At 34.0% G+C, this 21,147-nt stretch overlaps 1 protein-coding gene across 2 annotated transcripts in view; it reads left to right on the top strand.

The window, feature by feature from the left end:
• The window catches only part of Smp_160620.1 (subfamily M12B unassigned peptidase (M12 family)), a gene marked incomplete at both ends in the record, with an annotated part of 64,237 nt that overhangs the window by 38,883 nt on the left and 4,207 nt on the right, over window positions 1–21,147 (top strand). For both annotated transcript variants that reach the window (XM_018792608.1, XM_018792609.1), the window contains 6 exons: window positions 1,754–2,045; window positions 12,188–12,408; window positions 14,213–14,486; window positions 14,959–15,033; window positions 17,805–17,913; window positions 19,039–19,240. In XM_018792608.1, the coding sequence (XP_018644295.1) occupies window positions 1,754–2,045; window positions 12,188–12,408; window positions 14,213–14,486; window positions 14,959–15,033; window positions 17,805–17,913; window positions 19,039–19,240 (1,173 nt within the window). The remainder of the gene's footprint in view (window positions 1–1,753; window positions 2,046–12,187; window positions 12,409–14,212; window positions 14,487–14,958; window positions 15,034–17,804; window positions 17,914–19,038; window positions 19,241–21,147) is intronic.

The raw sequence follows: 21,147 nt of genomic DNA, 5'->3' as shown, positions 1-21,147 counted from the left end.
AAATAATCACGACAATTATTTTGATTAAGTCCTGTTAATAACCCTTCGTGACTTACGTATACCACTAAAGTTCACTATCAATCGTCTTTAGCAATTTTTCAATTTGTACTATAGTTGCTGCATAAGAACTAGTTATTTCGATTTTCTTCAGTGAAATCAAATTTATAAGTGTCTTTATTTATTTATTTATTTGAACACATAAATACTGGTACAAAGAGGAACCAGATATATATATATATATATATATATATGCGCCACATAGATCTCATTTGATTTGTGTGAGGGCTGTGATACTGCTCGGGTGCCCAAACCGAAGGAGGTGGTTTTCTTAGGGGGCCACACCCGGAGCCTTTGACGTAAGGATCTGATTCACGAAGCAGCAGAGCATCGTAAGGAGATGCAGTCCCATGGTAGCCGGTGACAAACGATTGATTCATACGCCATTTGTTCCTTCAGGATACTGGATCCCATGTGCACCATTGGTTTGGAACCAGGGTTTTCCAACTCCCCTAGATGGACTTTCCGTGTCCACCAACCCGGTTAAGGCGTTTGACATTCGCTTTTCGTCCTCTTAATTTCGTAAACAACACCCGTGGTGTGAGAAGGCAGTGAGTAGGACTTCCCTGACAGAGGCTATATATTCGCATGGCCATGTGAGAGCATTTCGACAGGGAGAGCGGACTGTCCCCACTCTCGGCCGTACCAGGGCATTTGGGGGCATAGATTATCTGATGAAATCTGTAAATTTTTAAAAATCCTCTGGTAAAATAAAATCTGTGATGTTATTTATCACGGTAAATGACATTTTTTTTTAAAAACCAATAAATTTGTTAGTATAAGTATAATATAATAATTGAAGTTAAAAATAGATTTCAACCATTAAATCTTAATTGTTTAACTTTAAGAAATTGTGATAATCTAAAGTTCATCAGTCAGTCATATGAAAAGTAAACAAAGGGTGAATAAATTCATTAAGTATTGCTTGTTTGAATCTTCCCATCGATGCGTTAGGACTGCAATTGGTCAGTCTCTAATTGGCATATGTGCATACTGTGCGTATTGCCTCGATATAGCCTCAATTCAGGACTCAGTGGCCGAGTGGATAACGCGATGGTGTTTGAAGCGAGGGTACTGGGTTCGAGTCCCAGAGTGAACATCAACTCTGAGATGCAGGTACATCCAGCTGACAAGTCCCAAATAGGACGAAACGCGCGTCCTGGATTCCACTACTAGCCACTATCCATCTCTGCTTAAAGGGTGAATAGTCCTGCGACTAACTCATATCCATATCATATAACGTCTGATTCTAAACATAAAGATGCAAATATAATACTTCCACGTTTACGTCTGCTGTATATATTTATATAATAGTGAGTATGTAAAATAGATTCCGTCGTCATTTAGAGCTTCCTATTCATTCTTAGTTTCAATACTCACTACCAGGTTGGGTTCCAGTATAAGAAACGTATATATCCGTATGCACTAAAAAACCGCAGTGTGGTGTGGTCTACTTATATCCATATAATTTACGGAGATAGTCTGTAATGTTTGCTTAAATACATTCGATTGTCCCCAGTCGTGTTCTGTTCACTACAGCAGGATGAAATGCATTGGTACCCCAGATATAGTGAATTTATTTTAGCCCACATGCATTATTTCTTATATATGCATAAAGTTGTAAAATTAATTTTGTCATTTTACATCAATTTGCATCACTCTTCTTAAATTTTTCTAAAAACAAACTACATTGTAGAACTTCATGTCCAAAAAAGTGGCAAGCCTGTTGTGATCCAGTACGTTGTCGATTACGTGGTAATTCCCAGTGCGCTGGTGGTCCATGTTGTGATATTATTAAGAAAGATTCCCTGGAAAATGTAAATCAATCGGCATCTTTTTATTGCAAATTAAAACCTTCTGGAACTATCTGTCGTAATGAATCTGGTACTTGTGATTTACCGGAATATTGTGATGGTCGTAGTCAATGGTGCCCAGCCGACGTATACAAAATTGATGGTCAATTATGTTATACCGATGAAGGTCGTCGTGTAAGTGTTATCATCTTCAGAAAATTCATTATGTTAAGCATATCCGTTCAATTGAAAATATTTATAGGAAGATTGATGACTTATTGTATTTCAGACAGACATAGACGTCACCAACATACAGTCTACCATAGATGTGAGTTGGGCCAAGTTGTCTTACCAGATTAGCACGATAAGACAGGATTAAAAAAGAATTAGCTAAAATAATGTAGTAGCAAGGATAAAATAAAAGGTTATGCCTTAGGAACATGGTATTAAAAGACAAAGTGGCCAGGTATTTATGAGGGAATACTGGAATTCGATATTGAAGGAAAGCTGAAGATTAAATAGTATCTGCGCTGTTGCGAACAGTTTTAGGCCATGCCATTCAACGTTTCCAACTGCTGGTTGCTGTTATCATGCGAACCCCAAACTAATAGTCTGTATCTACCAATATAACTCAGTTCAACTGTCAATGGCTTCATGTACTGATCCTGCATTTTGGCTTGGTCGACTTTGGCTTTCTTTCAACCTGCTCTTACACCAACAAACATTGCACCTCTGGGTAGACGGTGGCTCGACAAATTTGGCACTTATTGGTACACGCTGGTATATATATATATATATATATAAGGCTAACTTTTTATAACCCCTTCCTTCCTTTGTGAAAATCCTTTCCCACCGACCTTTTCATCATTGAATAACCTAAAGCAACATATTTTCCACCCAATGTTGTTTGATTGTGTCATCATGATATCCAAACCAGACCACTATGTCAAGTTAACGTAGTTCTGGTAGACTGAACTATCTCCTCACACTATCATTGGACAGCTTCTTGTCATATTTTAGAACTTTGAAAAAAGTGCTTATCCACAACCCTTTATGGGATTCATATTGAACAGTTTCAGATCTCAAAATAATCACGAATAAATGAAAGCCATACTGATTTTGTATTGAATAACTCACATTTCCAGGCTCAGTTGATTCATATGTCATATCACAATCAAAATTCGATGTCCTAAATAAGTTGACAGGTTTCATTATCCAGTTATCTGACGCCCACAAGTTAAACTATTGATAACGTCATCTGTACCAAGAAGATAACTAAATAATCTCTTGAAACTGCGAATATTCAGGCGATTGTTTTGTTTTAGTTTTATATCACCCAAGGTATGTTGTGTACACCGTAGATGTGACCGAATCCAAATTTTTTTTGTCACATTATGGCTAACAGGTTATCATCGTATTATTGGTTACGCTTCTTGTTTTTTTCTTTTCAGTTATTCCCTATCTTATGCTATTGATTTATATCTGTAGTTATTTTCGTATTTAAATGACTTTTCTGACCACTTATTTCTATGATTGAAGAGAGTCATTAATAAACTGTAGTGATTGATTATTCTAGTAGTCGGTTTTATTTTGCAAGGTAGTTGATTAGTTAAATTACAAACCTTTTATAATGAACTAATATCATAGTAAACATTCGAAAAGTAATGCTTTTTAAATTTTAGAACTCGTGTTTCTGACTAATCTTATTTAAACAATCATTGAAAACCAGGATCAACTGGACAGTTGCTTCATCCTAGTGTGAAATCCATTAACAGTAGGTGTCGATGACCCTACCGGGGATTGAACCCTGGACCTTTAGGCCTCGTAATGAGCACTTAAATAACCTTTGAACCATTTGGGTAGCGTCTTAATGATTCATATTTTTAACTTTAGTCAACTTGTCATATTACACAACCATATTTTCAAAACTCTTTCACTCGTCAACGTGTCTGAACTCCATTGGTTTCAGTTTCTCACTAGAACTCTAGGAATTACCATTGGGAATTAGTAATATGAATGTGACTATTTTTTATATAATGAATTTGTTTAGGTTAGATTGTTGACCTCATTTATGTATTACACAAATTCTGGTGATCTACAACACTTGAATCATTACATAAAATATTAAAAAATAAACTTATAATTAATGAAATCCCTTATCACTTAGAATTTTGTCAGTGAACCGATAAATTCTAAAAATATAATGAATATATGTTTTGTTTTATGACAATCAATATACTTTGCATACACATGAAATATGGTCAACCTGTATCGACATACACGTACACACGCGCATTTAATAGTAAATGAGATAGTACAAAAAGTGTTTTATATGATAAACATGGAAAAGAAATAAGGGTTTTTCACTTTCTCTATATGTATCTATCTACCTATTTCTCTATCTACTCCTTTGTTCACTAGTTATTTACTAATGTTTACTAAATATCTGATTGTATGAATAAATAAAGGCATCAACCATGTATTTTTCCAAAATGTGTATTGTCTTTTATTCTGAATAGATTTTAACAGATTGTTAGTCGTTAATGAAAATTATTACTCTGATTATTATATTACTTAATTAATGACATGTAAAACTTGTCATAGTGATGTGCTTTAATTTTATGACTGACTTTAAATACAAGAAATTATTTTAGACAATATGCATATTACTAGGTCAGACTTGATACATTTTAGTGTGAGAAAAAATCAACATTTCAACTAAGTAACTGCTAGAATATGGTGTGACTGTGTGTGGAGACTGAAATTAGCCATAAACAGGACATTTTATGCAGCTCAACTTGTCATCATTGAAAAGACAAGGTCAATGTTTCACCAAAAACCTAAACAGCGCATAAGCGATTGTGTCACATCCCATTGTGTATATCAATTTACATGTATGTGCGGAAACACGTACATAGGGAGGAGCAATCGTGATCTGCAATTAAGGGTGACGGAACACATACCTAAATGGCTGCAGAACCAAATGAATTCCAATGGTCAACTAAGATCACAGGATAGACAAACATCTTCCTCCATTGCGAAACATTTGGTTGAAACTGGCCATAAGGTTGACATCAAGTCAGCGTTTGTAGTGTTGTACAAAAGCCTTCAAGGACGTATACTAAGGTTTTTTGAAGCCTTGGCTATACGGAAATTGAAACCCCCTTTATGTGTTCAAAAGCAATTTGTTCTTACCCTTAACCTACCCTGGTAATGCTGATTTATTATCCAGAGCAGTCATCACATTGTTTTTGTGTACTTTATTTATTTTCTTACCTTAACCTGTCTAGTTGACCTTTTAATTTTCATATTAAAAAAATGTCTTAACAAGTATATGTGTGATCAGATTGTTCGAAATGTATTGTATATCACATAATTCTGATAAACTTCGTCTTCTCATTGCATTATCGAAATTTATCAAAGGGACTAATTGTTTTAACTGAGTTCGCTAATTTCATATCTGATCAAGGGAATCCACACCCAATCAAATTTATATGTAGATTTGATTGAGTAGTTCCGTACAGCTTAAAACTTCACTTTATAATTCGCTACCAGTTATTCTCACTTGTTCCACCATCAAAAAACAATTGTTTCTACCTTTCAGATAAATCATTTATTTTCCTTTCAATGTATTCATGAATAAATCATTAGTAACGAAAGGAAACAACAATAAGTATTTTGCTCACAAAAAAATTAATCAAATAATTAATGATGTCGTTATGATCAATAGGTTGGAAACTTTCTGGCAAATCGAGTCATATGATATCGTGAATTGGTTGACATTGTACTGTGGGACACTAACTTACTGATTCTAATAATTCAGCGTTCTTCTCGAGATCTGAATAATCTGAATTCGATTCTTTAAGGGATCGTGCAACCTCAGTGCTTGATAGTAATGTCTCCTATACTGGGACGAAACAGCTATCCATCGCTCTCTAGTTCTCAATCATACCCCAACTAGGATCACTACAACTGAAGTAACCTGCAGATTTAAGTAATCTTCGGAAAACCCCTTTAAATAAACTAAATTTTGTTAATCATTTCAATAAACATAGATTATTAGACAGGAGTAATAATAATATTCTATTGTAAATGGAGCCAATATAAATTATTGAATTTGTTTACACTTTTTACCGATTGTTATTATTACTATTACTATTATTATTGTAATTCTTACAATTGAACACTGAAAGATACTTTCATCTTGTTGCCTTCAACATGAAATTATAAATACATCTCGACTGTTGCCACTACTGCTGAAATAAATACGTATTTATAATCATTTGTAATTATATTTATTTCCATTTTGATCATGTTAGTGTTGTTTTTATTATTATTATTATTGTTACAAATGAATGAAACAATTTAGATGAATGTAAACAGGAATTAATCTTTTTTGAAATCACTCACTGAATCATTTTAAATATGAATAAACATGTGTTTGAATATTAGACTCTAATCATTGGGATCATACACAGGTGTTTCAATACTCTAATGTTAAATAATCATGTACCGAAAGGTATTGCAAAATATATAATACTGAGATAAGATGGTGGTTAGAGATAGTCAACAGGAAACCCTGGACCTTGGTTTCGTGCTACTTGGCACTCGTCAGCAAGGAACTGATACTCCCTCAGGGATTCGACCTCGTGACATCCAGCTTCACAGTGAGAGACGTTACCACAGAGCTATCCGGGCCACGACTGACCTTCTCTCGAGTCACCTAGACTGGTGGCCACATTGCAACGTGATCGATAGGATTTAGTCTGCACTAAGAAGGACCTGACATACATAACATTGATCACCATCCAGTGATCAATCAATTGTAAATATATAATACTTTATGTACAAACTCACTCACTCTTCAAATGATTAATGCAATGCAAATGACACAGTAAGTGACAAGTTGTCAACACATGAAATTACTAAATTTTATTATTAAGTCTAGGTCATTTTTTAAAAAATTGAGACAATAAATCAATCATTAGAGCAGTTAACACAAACGCTACAATAAAAAAATGACTCATGAGGATAAAGAGATCGAATAAATGTGATTATAGGAGAAGTTGGAAATAAAAATGACAAACTAAGTTTGCCTGTCAGTTACATTGTATACGCATAGGAAATCAGGGTAAATAGTATGTGGTCGCAACTGGAAATCTACATTTTATGCGTCTTAGGTAGTGTCCATGTGGTGTTGTCCGCACTTGGGATAATTTAGTATTATTGTTTAAGGTTTGACTTATCAGACTGATTACACAAATTTTGCATTGAGAGGGTTAATTTAAAGAATAGTGTTGGTATTATCAAACTAGTTATAAACAGTTTCCTAATGTTGTGTATCTTATGAATATAACTACCACTTACTTGGTATACATATTATTTTACCATATTATAAAATGGATGGTCTATGTTCCGTCTTAAATATGATCATTTCTCTGAACTTCCCGTAAATGTATATCCTATTTATCTCCATAAATTATTGGCATTATATTTAAACTATTCATTTCTTAATGGCCTTAATAATTTACTGTACGACTGAGTGCCCATAGTTTTCACAATTAACACGAACTTAAACTTTAGTGTTTAATCGTTTCATTCGTTATTGGATCAACTGAGTGTAAAAGCCTATCTTTATTATTATGTTATTTGCCATGTTTTTACTCGTTCTATCTTGCTGTTATTGATCGATTTAAATTCTATGGTGTTCTTGTTGAACTTTCGAAGAATTTCTAAACAAAAAATTGCTGGGGATGCTAGATCTCCAGAAATTACTTGTTAAACTTATCGTTTCTATAATTTTGTTTTAGAAATCTGAATTTCTCATTTTCGCACCAAAAGCGCCCATTTTTACAATCAGCCCATGTTTTCCACCTGTAACGACCCTAAATTTCATTGGTCTGTTTTCTCTTTCACCACGCTATTTTGTGACGTTTTTCAACGACATTGTTGTGTTGTATATATACATATGAGTTGTGTGCTTGTTCTGGTTATGGAGATTTATAAAGATTTGATCGTAGTGTTAGACATCTCAAGCATAAGCACCTACAGCTCCTCTCAAGGGTCTAACTCACAACATTCAGCCTTCGCTGAGGACCCTCAAACATTAAATCACTAAATCGACATCCAATGATACATATCTCCAATTCCAATCAATTTATAATATAATGCGACAATCGTCCAATATCATTGTTGATTACTGTTTCACTTGTAATATATCTGAACTTCACCGGTCACAACTTCTTACTTAAAGTTCAACATCTCGTCTCATAGTAAGCAAAGTAATATATTATCGACGTATAGATTCTATAAAATTTATCTGATTAGTGTTATACCGTGTCGGTGCTCTCCGTTTTTTAATGTTCCAGCTGACGTCAATCTCTGGCAAATTGCGTACTACAAATTTAACCATAAATGTTAAACTAGATGTGTTTGTTATGTGACATCTTTTATGGTTCACTTCTCTATATAAATGAAAAGAGGCAACAACAGTTGTCATAACAAGGATGATAACAGTAATATAATCTCAGTAGCACAAACACCAACTGACTTGTGTCCTAATTTTATTCTTTTTCTCTAGTTATGTTTATCTCCCCGATAATTATCCTGATCGATGGTTAAACTATTTTGTACTTTAAGCATTAAAAATAAAGGTGTACTCCCTGCTGATACACAATAAATGGTCATATCAGTGCTAACTTTTCATATCAATTAGTTTATGCTGTTTGCAGAACTTTGTTTTTTTTTAGGGTTTTTTTAAATAAAGCAAAATATTTAAAACTAACCAGTCAGTCGATCATTTATTTGTTTATGTATGTTTTTCCTAGTCTCCTGTGTTAAAATTTATTCTCTAAGAGTTAGGCATTAATTGTTTAGCGATTAGACTGCTCAAATTTTAACATATATCGCTAATTTGAACCTTACTATACTCTTCTCGGTTTCTTCAACCGAATAATAGTAACAGTAGCCATCACACAAACAGTATACCTTAAAGCCCTCCAATTGTAGGGAAAAACGTTTCGTAAATAAGTTACCTTAATAAAGCATTAATATATTTTATTTGAAAGTTAGGCAATTTAATAAACCAGTGATTGGTAACTCCGTCTCAGAGACAAGTAGAGTACCTAATTTTAACGGAGTTTGATCGAAAAGTGCAGGGTCGGTATTTATTAGAATATATCACTTCAACTAGTCACAGTTTGACATGAAGGCCTGTCCGAACTTTTAGCCCACTATTTTTCAAGATGTATATTCATTCCCATTAAATTTCTTATTTTAGATCTGTTTCAATTATTTATTATATATGTCGACCAATCTTACTTACACACTTACATATAACCTATCCGGAGTTTAATTACTGCGATACTCAAGAAGTGTCATGAAGTTGGTTGGTAGATTTTACTACTCTACTTTCTCTCTCTCTTAGAGAAACAATAGGCGATCGCTACAACATTCATGCATCAAATGTATTCAGCAGTAAAAAGAAATGTTACGAAAAAACACTGATCGTAAACGTTTACAGATGAACATAACTGGCAGCTATCTACTGTTTGAAATGTTTTTGTAAATATGCTTTAAATATTCATATGTTGAATGCTTAGAAAATACGAGTTTTATTGCCATAATATATCTGTCTGATCAATGTTTTTAGGTTCTATTCTAGAATGGAACAAATATCCAGTACTTTCTCACTTTCAGTAGGTTTTCCAGGTGACGTCAGTCGGTGACAAAACACTTGTATTTTCCAATCGAATTGATCTCTAAAAACAACAGACGTCTAGTTATATGTATATATTGATAACTAGATGTGTATATGTCCATATAGTCCCTATTGGCATGCTGTTTATCTTAAAATACATCGGAATCACGTTGTACATTTGCATATTTCTAACGTTTTCTCTCAAATATTATATTTTTCAGAATTCCCTATTCATCAAAAGTGTTTTAGTCATTATGTGTATGAATATAATTCTGTTTGCTATTTCTTTTAATCACCATCGCAAAAAAATGGGTGATGTGTTTGATTAAAAACTAAACTAAGACCAGAAATCCAAACAGATTTCATCATAAATCTTAGTGGGTAATTGAATATATTTATTACTAGAAACGCTGTTGCAAATAAGTTCATTAACATACCTTGCATTTTCATAGTTGAAATCACGAGTCAATTGAAGCTAGACGACCATGGAAAACCTGGAAGCACTGGACGGCCAACTCGTCTTATTGTGGGACTCCTCAGCAGTGCGTTTCCACGATCGCACCTCGTGAGATTCGAACCTAGGACCTACCAGGGCACTTAACCGATAGACCACCGATCCGGCATCCGATGGTGTTAATGTCTAACTTCAACTGACTCGTGATTTCAACTGTGAAAATACTGAAATCTCCATAAAACCCCTTCTGATTATACTTTGCATTTTTGAGTTGTTTGAACAATGAGATTAAAATCAAAGTGGTTATTCATTAGAATCATACTTCAAAAAAAGCTTTTCTTTCTGTAACCTTTGATTACGAGTACGGCATTGGAGAAACTGTGGAAAATTCCTTAATTACGGTCCCTAGTCTCACTGACTAATCAAAATCCCTACGAAAAAGTGCACAAACAATCAGATTCCTGTTAGAATAAGTGTCAGTCAGCCAGTTACCACGTAGAATAAGTGTGATGCTATAAATAGCTGTACGAAATACAGTGATAAAATTAGTTTGTAGAAATCCATTAGTTTTATGACGGATGTTCCTTTCTACATGAAATACACAAATAATCGGTTTTAATTGACCGTTAGATATTATTTGGTTTAAAAACAAGATAACATCAAAATGAATAAGAGTCAGTTCATTTTTATAAGATTTCGTTAGTTATTCGTCCGACTAATCATGTAAATTTTCTGTATGATTTTAATTTCGCACAAATTAGTGAAAGGTCAATGTTTTGACAGAAAACTATTAGGTAAAAAAACTGAGTTACACAGTAAAAATAGATGTTTGTTAACAATTTTGTTGGCGAGGTCTCATTCTCTGAACTGCATGTTTTAATTGTTAAACTTTCATTGTTCTTCTGAATAACATCATTAGCGCATACTTCAGGCAGAAATGAGCCATTCAAATTTCTGCACATGTAACTCACAGCTTATGCTGTAGACTGTAAGTGTGATTGGTTGTTAATAATCTATATCCTGTCATTGAATATTTATTTTGATTGTCTCCCTCTTTGACCTGGTTCTTAATCATATATTTATCTGTGATATCTCCAATTGGTTCATGAGTTGGGTCAATTTCAACGTGTCTATTGACTGTTGATTGATCTTAGTCCCAAGCTTTTAGAAATTTTCTGTTCTTCACTTTATCTGAAATCTCAATATTTTCTCAGTCGAGTGTGTATCCAATATTGTCCTTTACTGTGCATAAGATTGATTCTAATGAATTTGTCGGTTTATACGCAATACCTTTTCCGGATTCCATCAATAATCTTGTTGTAATTTCTGATCTGTTCTTTATATATCATAGGATAATCCGTGTGTCGTTTTTTTATATTTCATTTCGTTTTTCGCTGATGGGTTCGATCGGTATTTTTTTAGTTGGTTGGGTAGCCATCATTTAGAAAAGCAATCATCAAGTATTTTTCCGTGCAACGTGTTTTCGCTCTTCAGGATAGATTTTGTTCTCAGGTGATTTTATTAGTCATTGGGTTGTTGCTACTGTAGATTGTAGTGATGAAAGTTCTATAGGGTGATAACCATAACTCGGAATATTATCTGCACCAATAACACGTAAACTTGACTTTTTTCCTTTACTACGAAGAATCATTTGAGGTGTGAGCATTAATTATTTAGATAAAAGATGTTGTTTCACCGTTATTTTACTTTTTCTTATTGTTAATGGTTTTTTAAATTATCCAGCGTTTCCTTATGGGCTGATAATTCATCTTAGGCCAATATTTATTCTCTTTTCTACTCTACAAATCTAACCGTCGTCATTATGAAATAATTTCCAGAAGAAATTCTCCTTGAAATCAATCGATGCATCACTATTGTTATCATTCTTATCATATGATTGTTTCTGAGTGTAAATTGGTTGCTATCTTCTTTTCTTTTAAGCATCTTAGCCTCCAATTAATCTATTTTTAGTATTGTAGTAGTGAAATAACATTTCACTACACCTTTACCTTGTTTACCGAAAAATCTACGTTACACCTAATGCATGGACTGACAAAATGTTAACAAAGTATTTGAGATTTCTCCTTCGTCATTACTCATTCATTATTCCAGAAGCACACAACGTTTGATTTTTTTAAAGAGAATTTGTAATTATTTTCTGTCGATTTTTTTTCATTATTAAAGGCCCATTGTATTCGTGGTGGTTGTCGTGAAGCAGATGGTTGGTGTCGTGTATTATGGGGTAAAACTGCCAGACTTGCTGATAAACATTGCTTTTATGAAAATGAAGTAAAGAGTAGAAAGTCTAATGTCGATTCTGTAGCAAATTGTGGCGTACACCGACCATTATCTAAAAATCGATGGGAAGAAGTGAAAACATGGACAGGAATAGCTTGTGAAACATGGTAATTTTTGTAGTTCATATTCTTTTTTTTCTTGTAATTCATTATTCTCGAATTGATTTTATTGTTATTTTAGGGGTAGATTGGTCTTAATTAATAAATTTCAGTTAGAAATTTAGGGTAAATTCATAGGTCCTTTATTCCTACGTATAAAATCCAGGACGCACATTTCGTTCTGTTTGGTACTCTTCGGCTGGATGTACCTGTACCCTAGAGCTGTTATTCGTTCCGGGACTTGAATCCGGTACCTTTCGCTTCAAACGCCATCGCGTTAAAATGCTTGTGACTTACTGACAACCGCACAGGATCCACATATACCAAAAGAGACTGATCAATTTGAATGATAAACATCAATGTGAAGATTCATGCAACCAATATATTATGAATTAAAATGTAATCTGATTGATTAATAAATACATTCATCGAATTGCTTAGATAGATGACATGTAAAGTGTGTTGTATACCCTATTCTTCATTTAACAGGGTGTACCATTCAATCGAACTTCGATTGATGAGGGCTATTTATGTTTGTTAGGGATGTTCATTTTCTTTTCTAACATGGATTAAGATTTTATTGGGTATGAAATAGATGTTAGAATATTCTGTAAAGGTATGAGAGTATGTGGACGAGCTTAACAGGCTCTTAAAATGACGGCGTGATTTCGAAGTCACTTTTCAACCAATAGCCAGAGTGTTTGTGTCGACCAAACTATAACACCACAGAAGGAATTAAATCTATTAGAGTTTAATGGTCAGGTATTTATCAATAGAATCAAGGGTTGAGGGTTAGAACTCTCATCGTAAATCGACATCAGTTATTATGAAAACATACGCTGTAGCCATATGGATTAGTGAATTTCAACCAGGAATTTAAGAGGCCTTATATGATTAGTTCTTTTATTAAATGCAATGCCAATAGGTTAAGGTTTGTTTCAAGATTATGGGTTTAGTGTCAAAATTTAGGCTTAGTGCCGACTTCTCTGTTCTGTATAATCTCAATAGACAGAATCAATTATTTGATACGTTTAACAATACTAATTTTGCTTTTTAGTTGCAAAGAATCACTTTTCGTTATCATTTTAAACATTCTAAACAGTACACGAAAGTATTTCTACGTCTTGTTATCCATAATTTTTCAATTTCACACAAAAACCTAGAAGTCATGTTCTCGATTGTGATTAATTTGCCTATGGAGTATACTCGGACCGATAAAAATCATCTATCTTTGAATTCCGTGTTTAAACTAGAAAGTAAGCTTTTGGACTCTAATTGGCCCACCCCTTTGGCGGAAATATTCTTTACAGAAAGAAGCGTTAATAACCTCTGTGCTAGTCAAATAAAAAAAATGGTAGTGAATTGTTTTTTTATTAACTGTTTGTATCCAAAACCATGAGTCATACCAATTTGTCTATATCCACGTTGTTTCCTTAGTTTTGCAATAATATACGTGTAAATCATTGAGACTATATTGTTGTGAGAATACTATTAGTATAAAGGTCACCAGATGAAACTTTCAATATGTATCTTGACATTCTGTGTACTGCTACCAGTTCAAGTTTTGTATTCGAAGAAATTCAAGGCGTGAAATCCTGAAAAACTTGATGAATTAATTACGCCCTTTTTTGTTTAGGCTGATATATATGTTAAATCACTGTTGGCATTACCGTACAGTATCAATAAGTGATATCGTCGCAAAAATTCTCCGTTAAATAGTATTCACTTCATATTTAATGATTATTTTAGCTTATTTCATTTCTCTACCAAGTTAGAGAATTTTTCAAAAGAAATAGTTTTTCTTTTCGTTCAGGCATGATACATCCTGTGGACGATTATGGTGTCATCATCAAAATGAAAAAGCTATGCTTCTTGGTTGGATTCAGTCACAAACACGTGTTATTCACTCATCTGGTCGATCATGTTCTGCACTAGTTTATGATCCAGTTTGGCCAGCTTCAGATACTGCCACTTGGGACGTGAATAACTTAGTTCAAATTAATGCGAATGGTGCAGGTGTTGGACTTTATTCAGCAAATACGCAAGATGCTGGCATGGTTCCTGATGGGACACCTTGTTCTCGAGGCGTAAGTTTAATAACGTTATAATAATATCTTTAAAAATACAATTGCTAAAATTAATTGTAGTTATCCATGGATTTCTAAATTTAATTGTTTGAATTTCATTGATTCAAAAGTCAACCTTTGTTGTGTAACATCACTGACCTTCGGGTTCGGGTGCCCACACGAAAAAATGGACTTTATCTTGAATGAGTGGAAAAAACAAACTCCTTAAATTGCTTAACTAACTGATTATTTCACATTCGAGTTTCACTGATATATATATATATATATATATATATATCCTTATACTAATCGATAATCCTCTTCTGATCCTATTAAGTTGGGTTTTTTTCCAAATTATTTTCTCATCCACACTTTGATTGATGATACAGTTAAAAACTTATTAAGTTCAACATTCGAATAATAATATGATCATATCTTATTGCTTAGTTTCTCAGAAATATTGACCAAATATCTCATTCTTTTCTTTTTTTAGTTTTGCTATAATGGTTCTTGTAAATCAATCGATATTGTTCGTCCTCTGTATTCGTGCTATTGCAATGGTCATGGCGTAAGTTTATTGTTAGTTAAATATTACTCCTTTTTTTAAAAAAATATAATGTATTATGGATCATTGCTTGTAGATAAATTAACTCAATATTGAAATTCATTATTATTAGTAATAATATAATTTTCATAGTTGAAATCATGAGTCAATTGAAGCTAGACCACCAAGGAAAACCTGGAAGCACTGGACCACCAACTCGTCCTATTGTGGGACTCCTCGGCAGTGCGCATCCACTATCTCGCCTCGCGACATTCGAACCTAGAACCTACCAGTCTCGCGCCAGAGCACTTAAACAGATATTATTGTGATTATTTTAAAATTTTCTTTATTCATACAAAAATATTCGCTATCCTGTAGACAAAGAAACGAAATCCAAAAAATATTATTTCACATTGGACTAAGCAAAAAACACCATGTAATCATTTTTTTCTCGTGATATGTATATCGGGCAAAAGACACTAGGGTTACATGGGATGCAGGCACATACAATCAGCCTATGAGCCTCAAGTAGGACGAAACATTCGTTCTTAATTTCACAGCTAACCACAATTTTTCAATTACATAAAGCTCATGATATCCACGTTTCAAAATATTCAAGTAGGAAAAGCCGAATGAGCAGTAATTTTTCATTATCTAACAACGATTGCGGTCTGTTCCACTCGTGGAGCATAGGCCGCCAACCAGGATTGTCTTGCCAACTCTGTCTTAGGCTCTCCTCACCAGTTGTCTCCAATCTTTATTCATTCTTTTAATTTCTGCCTCCATGGTCTCAAAGTACACGAACAACGCTTCGTAGACATCTGTGATTGAATGCCAGTAACCTACGATTATCCTCCATTCTAAATGGCATTTTTCAAATTAATAAAGTAAAACGGAACGAACTGCTACACAACAAACTCCCTCCTTTGGTCGGGAGACGTATTTCTCGCCTACGCCACAAGTGACGCAAGTTGACAAAAGCCAATAGTCTTCTGTATTGGTCCCGAGATTTTATCAGACAACAGACCATCAGTACTGACGAGACTCCCAAGATAAGTAAATTGATGGATGTGTTCAACTACTCCATTCTGTGTCATTAATTCAAGTGACAACGTGAACCAATAGTGAAGTAATACTTTACATTTTGAATGAGAGAATCATATCCCAAACATGCTTCGATTGTTGCTTAAGGTGGTCAGAAGACTCTGTATTTTGTCAGCTTTGTCATCAAACAGAATCACTTCATCTGTGCATTCCAAGTCAACTATTGAACCGCCTTGTAGAAAATCAATCCCTGAAAAGTCGGACGAGGAGAGTGTTATCTCTAAAAGCACATCTATGACAAAGTTAAATAAAAATGGGAAAAGCGGAAGACCCTGACGAACACCACTTGAAGTAACGGATGATGATAGCAGTTCACCATAAACTCTGACTCCACCAGCAGTGTTCGAGTAGAACCTGTACACGGTTAATGTGCTTCTCCGGCACACCATTCAGTGACAGACACTGACACAGAACCTCACGACCAACAGGGTTGAACGCCGCCTTAAGCTCAAGGAATCCACTTGTAACTGGGGGCCGAAAAGTATGTCTATGTCCCAGAACCTCCCAGAAGATGAATATTTGGTTTATACACCCACGTCTAGGTCTGAAACCAGACTAGTTTTCTCAGACAGGCTCTTCATGAGTTCTAGTTAGTTGCCGAAATGTTACTGAGGCCAAACACGTAAAAGATTCACGTCTTCCAGAGTTTCTCCATCAAGTTTAATTTGGTTGATGTTCTCCATTTTGCATTTCAGTATATTGCTTTTTCCCTTATGTATGTTGAAGCCTACTGCTGTAAAAGCTGCTGCTATACTGGTTGTCTTGACCTGGATATGTTCGTGTGTATGGGATAGAAGTGTTGAGACATCTGTCAAGTCCAAATCGTCTAGTTGCATCCAAGATGTCCATTGTACTCCGTGCTTCGCCTCAGATGTCCAGGTCTTCATAATCCAATCAACCACTGGAAGAAAGAGAAAGGAGGAGAAAAAGTAGTCTTGTCTGACTCCGGTCCTCACTTCGAATGCAACTGTCAGCTGTCCTCCATGCACCATTTGCAGTGTAGTCCGTCGTATGAATTCCAGATGATATTGGTGACTTTCTCAGGTGCACCGTAAAATCAAAGAAGTTTCCATAAAGTCCTCCTATCCACACTGACAAATGCTTTCTCATAGTCATAGAAGTCGGTGTATGGTGACGAGTTCCATCCAATTGATTGCCCAACGATGATCCTTAGTGTCTCAATATGATCTGTGTACAACCGATCCTTACGGGATCCGGACTGTTGATCTCGAAGCTGGGTGTCTACTGAATCTTTCATCCGGTTTAGCAACACTGATGAAAACACTTAATTTATGTGTTTATATTATATTAGGGAATTTCGATACCATTTATTCTATTGTTCGATGGCTGTAAGCAGTTGGTAGGGATCCATAGACCTTAGTTTCATGCTGGTCGCCATTCGTTAACAAGACATGCATACAACCTTGAGAGAATCATTAGGGATTCATTTAGTTTCACGGTCCTTAGGCGTTACTATTGAGCGATTTCGTCTGCATTTTCACCGATAAAATTCCGTTGGTACTAATGATCAAGCAAACATGACGCACTAGTCATATCTTAGTGATCAGTCAATGTTCGTGTTTTATTTACTATTCTAGTATCGATCACTTTGCTTCTTTATTAATCTTTTACCACTGAGTTGTGTGTTTAAATTCCTCTGCTTTTTTAATTTCCAAATACCTTTATTACAGATTTGTAATAATTTAGGACATTGTCATTGTTCACCCGGTTATAAACCGCCTTACTGTGAAGAAGACGGAAATGGTGGCAGTGTAGACAGTGGACCACCTCCAATAAGTAGTAAGTTTATTAGTTCAAAAAAACGTTAATATTAATCTGAAGGAAAAAAACTAATCCGTTTTTCATTTCGTCCAGCGTTAACTGAAAATAGTTCGTAATTTTTAAAAAACACTAACAACGACAAACTTGTGAAAAATGAAATATTTTGTCAGTTGTTTAACTAGACAACAGATATTTAAGTGAAGACAAACAACCCATAATTATCAATTAACCGGTCACTTGTCAACAGCATAAAATTAAAATAAGTGTCCACATCAACTTGCTTTACCACTGATGCTCAGTCAGTCTGGTTATTTACTCTAAAGAAGTGGCTTACATTAAGTCACGAAACGTCAAAAACACAATTTTCTAATCGTTGGGATATCCCAAAAATATATTTATAATTCATCTGACTGTCTAGAGTTAGTATAAATCCTTGGCGGTCTAACTTCAATTGACTCATGATTTCAAATATGAAAATACTGAAATCTCCACAAAACCCGTTCCGATTAGTATAAATCGTCCATTTTCGCAATGTCTTGAGTAGAATGCAGTAAACTTTAATACGTTTGAATAATGATCATTTTGAGGTTTCAAACAATTATGCATCAGAATGCCGAGCAAGTAAAACAAAATTGTAACTCGCCGGAAACTTAGTTTTCACTGTAGTTTAATCTTTGTATGCATTAACACAAATAATTGATGATATACTGTCTAACTACTTGCGTCCATTTAAGTAGCTAAAATGATATTGAAAAAACATTGTGGAGTTTAGTGACTGTATGTGGTTATCTATATTAGACACTGCTTAATAGATAAAGTACTAAACTTCTTTCAAGAAATCAAAAGCTTTTAATTTCTCTCTATTCAGTTGTTTTTGAGAAACGAAGTAGTATCATTAGACTGTGGTAATAGTGTAGACCTCATATTGGCAAATGTGATTTTCTTGGACAATAAAAATACTTGATATAAATTAAAGGAACTAAACAGCACAATTCTCCAACCTTAATTTAGCAACTTTGTCATAATACACTTACATTAATTGTTGATTAGTGTGAAAATTGAGCACCTACCGATTTTATGAAATCACTTATATATCCACCATCTAAACTCATCTTACATATTTATTTTCTTTTTACTATCAAGGGATCAAGGATAATACATTACTTGTTGTGATATGCATCCTTTTCTTTGTGATTTTACCTATTATTGGATTTGGAGTATATTATGTATTTATACGTTCTGGTAGATGTTTATTGAGTACATCAAAGGAGTTTATTTATACAAGTAGTGGTTTACGTAAACCATTTGATAAAAATTGTACAGAATGCTTTTGCCAACTATTCAGGTAATTTTTCTGTTTACTTATCCAATAGTGTTATTCCTCTGACTAATAATTAGTGGACTCAATCAGTTATAATCAACATAGAGCCTGGCACAAATGTGTTAACCTTAGTTGTTCCCATACCGTATCAACGCGGCTAGGTAAATTTGACAGAAAGAATAGAACAAAATCTAAATAATAGTTGTATCAATGATAATGAGAAAGACTAAGCATCAGAAAATACTGTTCAAAAGGAAGGGATGAATTCTAGAGGTGAAAAATATGAAATGATAGTGATAGTCAGAAATGAAAGTAAGATAAACCCAACCAGGTAGTCGACACCTATAGGTACGGCTCAGTTCAATGTTCAAAGACTTCATAGATCTATCTCGTGTCTTAGTTTTTCTACCTATAGTTTTCCTACAAACCCATTCCTAGGCTAGCCAACTTGACGCTTATAGCTAGGTGTTGACGGGTGATGTGTAGCACATGTGACAGTTACCTTTTTCGATGAAGGATATTGGCCTCATCAACTCATTCACCTTATTTGAAAGCCTTCACATAACAACTAAAAAATAATTCCTGTAAAATTTGGGACTGATATTGCATGGATAACTATTAGAAATCACAGTTTGTCGGACAGATTTTTCGTCGGGATTCCGAGAAAGTACGCACTGATGAACCCATCAGGGGTCGTTCTCATGACCTTTCATATATAACACTCCCCACACTACCATGCAATTCTGAGTTATAACACATTTCCAACGTCAGTGAATTCACTTTAGTGCATAAACTTTATTCATGCATACTTGAATATTATATTCTACTGTTGTTGCTTTAAATAACTACTTTAGTATTCCTTTTTGTATATTTGAAAAAAAAATATTTTCCAGTTTCCTAGCATCTTTCACAGAACTATTCACAAGATCTATTCGTACAACAGTAATCGATGGTAGTAATACAGTCACTGTATCAAGTAATCATCATAACAAATAATTGTTTAGTAGGGTTAATTTTCATTTATTCAGATAAACAATGTTTGTATTTTAGTGAATATACAAGAATAACTTATTCTATAAACATTTTTCTTTCTGTTCATCATTCATGATTTGCATGCTGAAATAATTCACCAATGAATTTATTTTCTCCATTCATTCATTGATAATTGATTATATATGTATAAAATTCCTTCTCATTCCTTTTTAGAAATCCACTTTGAAAAATTACTCTTTCATAACGATTTTTCTGCTAGACAAAATTTTTGTATCTACACAATTTTCCGATAGAGTTATTCAGTAAATTGTAATCAACTTAGGACCTAGAACAAACGTACGTAAGCTCAAGTTGCCATATCATAATAACAGCAAGATGAATAGCAAAAAGGATCGGAATAATGTACCAATAATAATGAAAAAGACTGAAAATTGGTTTTGGGAAGGTGTGTATGAAGCAATATTAAGACTTAAAATCTAGAGAAAGATAAAGAATGCTTGAAGTTGTGTCGTTGTGATTGCCTCTAATGTGACCAAAAGTACGTAGATTGGGTAGGGTCTGAATACTTCGAAGCTATACGTTGATCATTAAACCATCGTTTAGGTACTTCCTTATTTCTCATTAGCATACAACAAACATAGGAAAACAGAAAACAGTGTTGATCGAATCAGTTTTTTTAGGGTTCCAGTTTGAAAAGAAACCTATTTTTCCTTTGTTACACTTAAAAATATAAGAAACTTTAAAAAATTTTAGTTTCATTTTGCCATTTTAACTATAAACCAGTGATAAATATATTATTATCAAATATAAAACACATTTTATAATTAGACAACATATAACTTCCAACCGAGAGATAAACAAATAGTTGAAAGAGTGAGTCAATTGAAGCTAGATCATCATGGAAAACAATGGACGGCCGTTTCGTCCTATTATGGGAC

This window comes from Schistosoma mansoni, assembly GCF_000237925.1.
Source record: "Schistosoma mansoni, WGS project CABG00000000 data, supercontig 0240, strain Puerto Rico, whole genome shotgun sequence".
NCBI lineage: Eukaryota > Metazoa > Platyhelminthes > Trematoda > Strigeidida > Schistosomatidae > Schistosoma > Schistosoma mansoni.
This window is presented reverse-complemented; position numbering and strand designations above follow the sequence as displayed.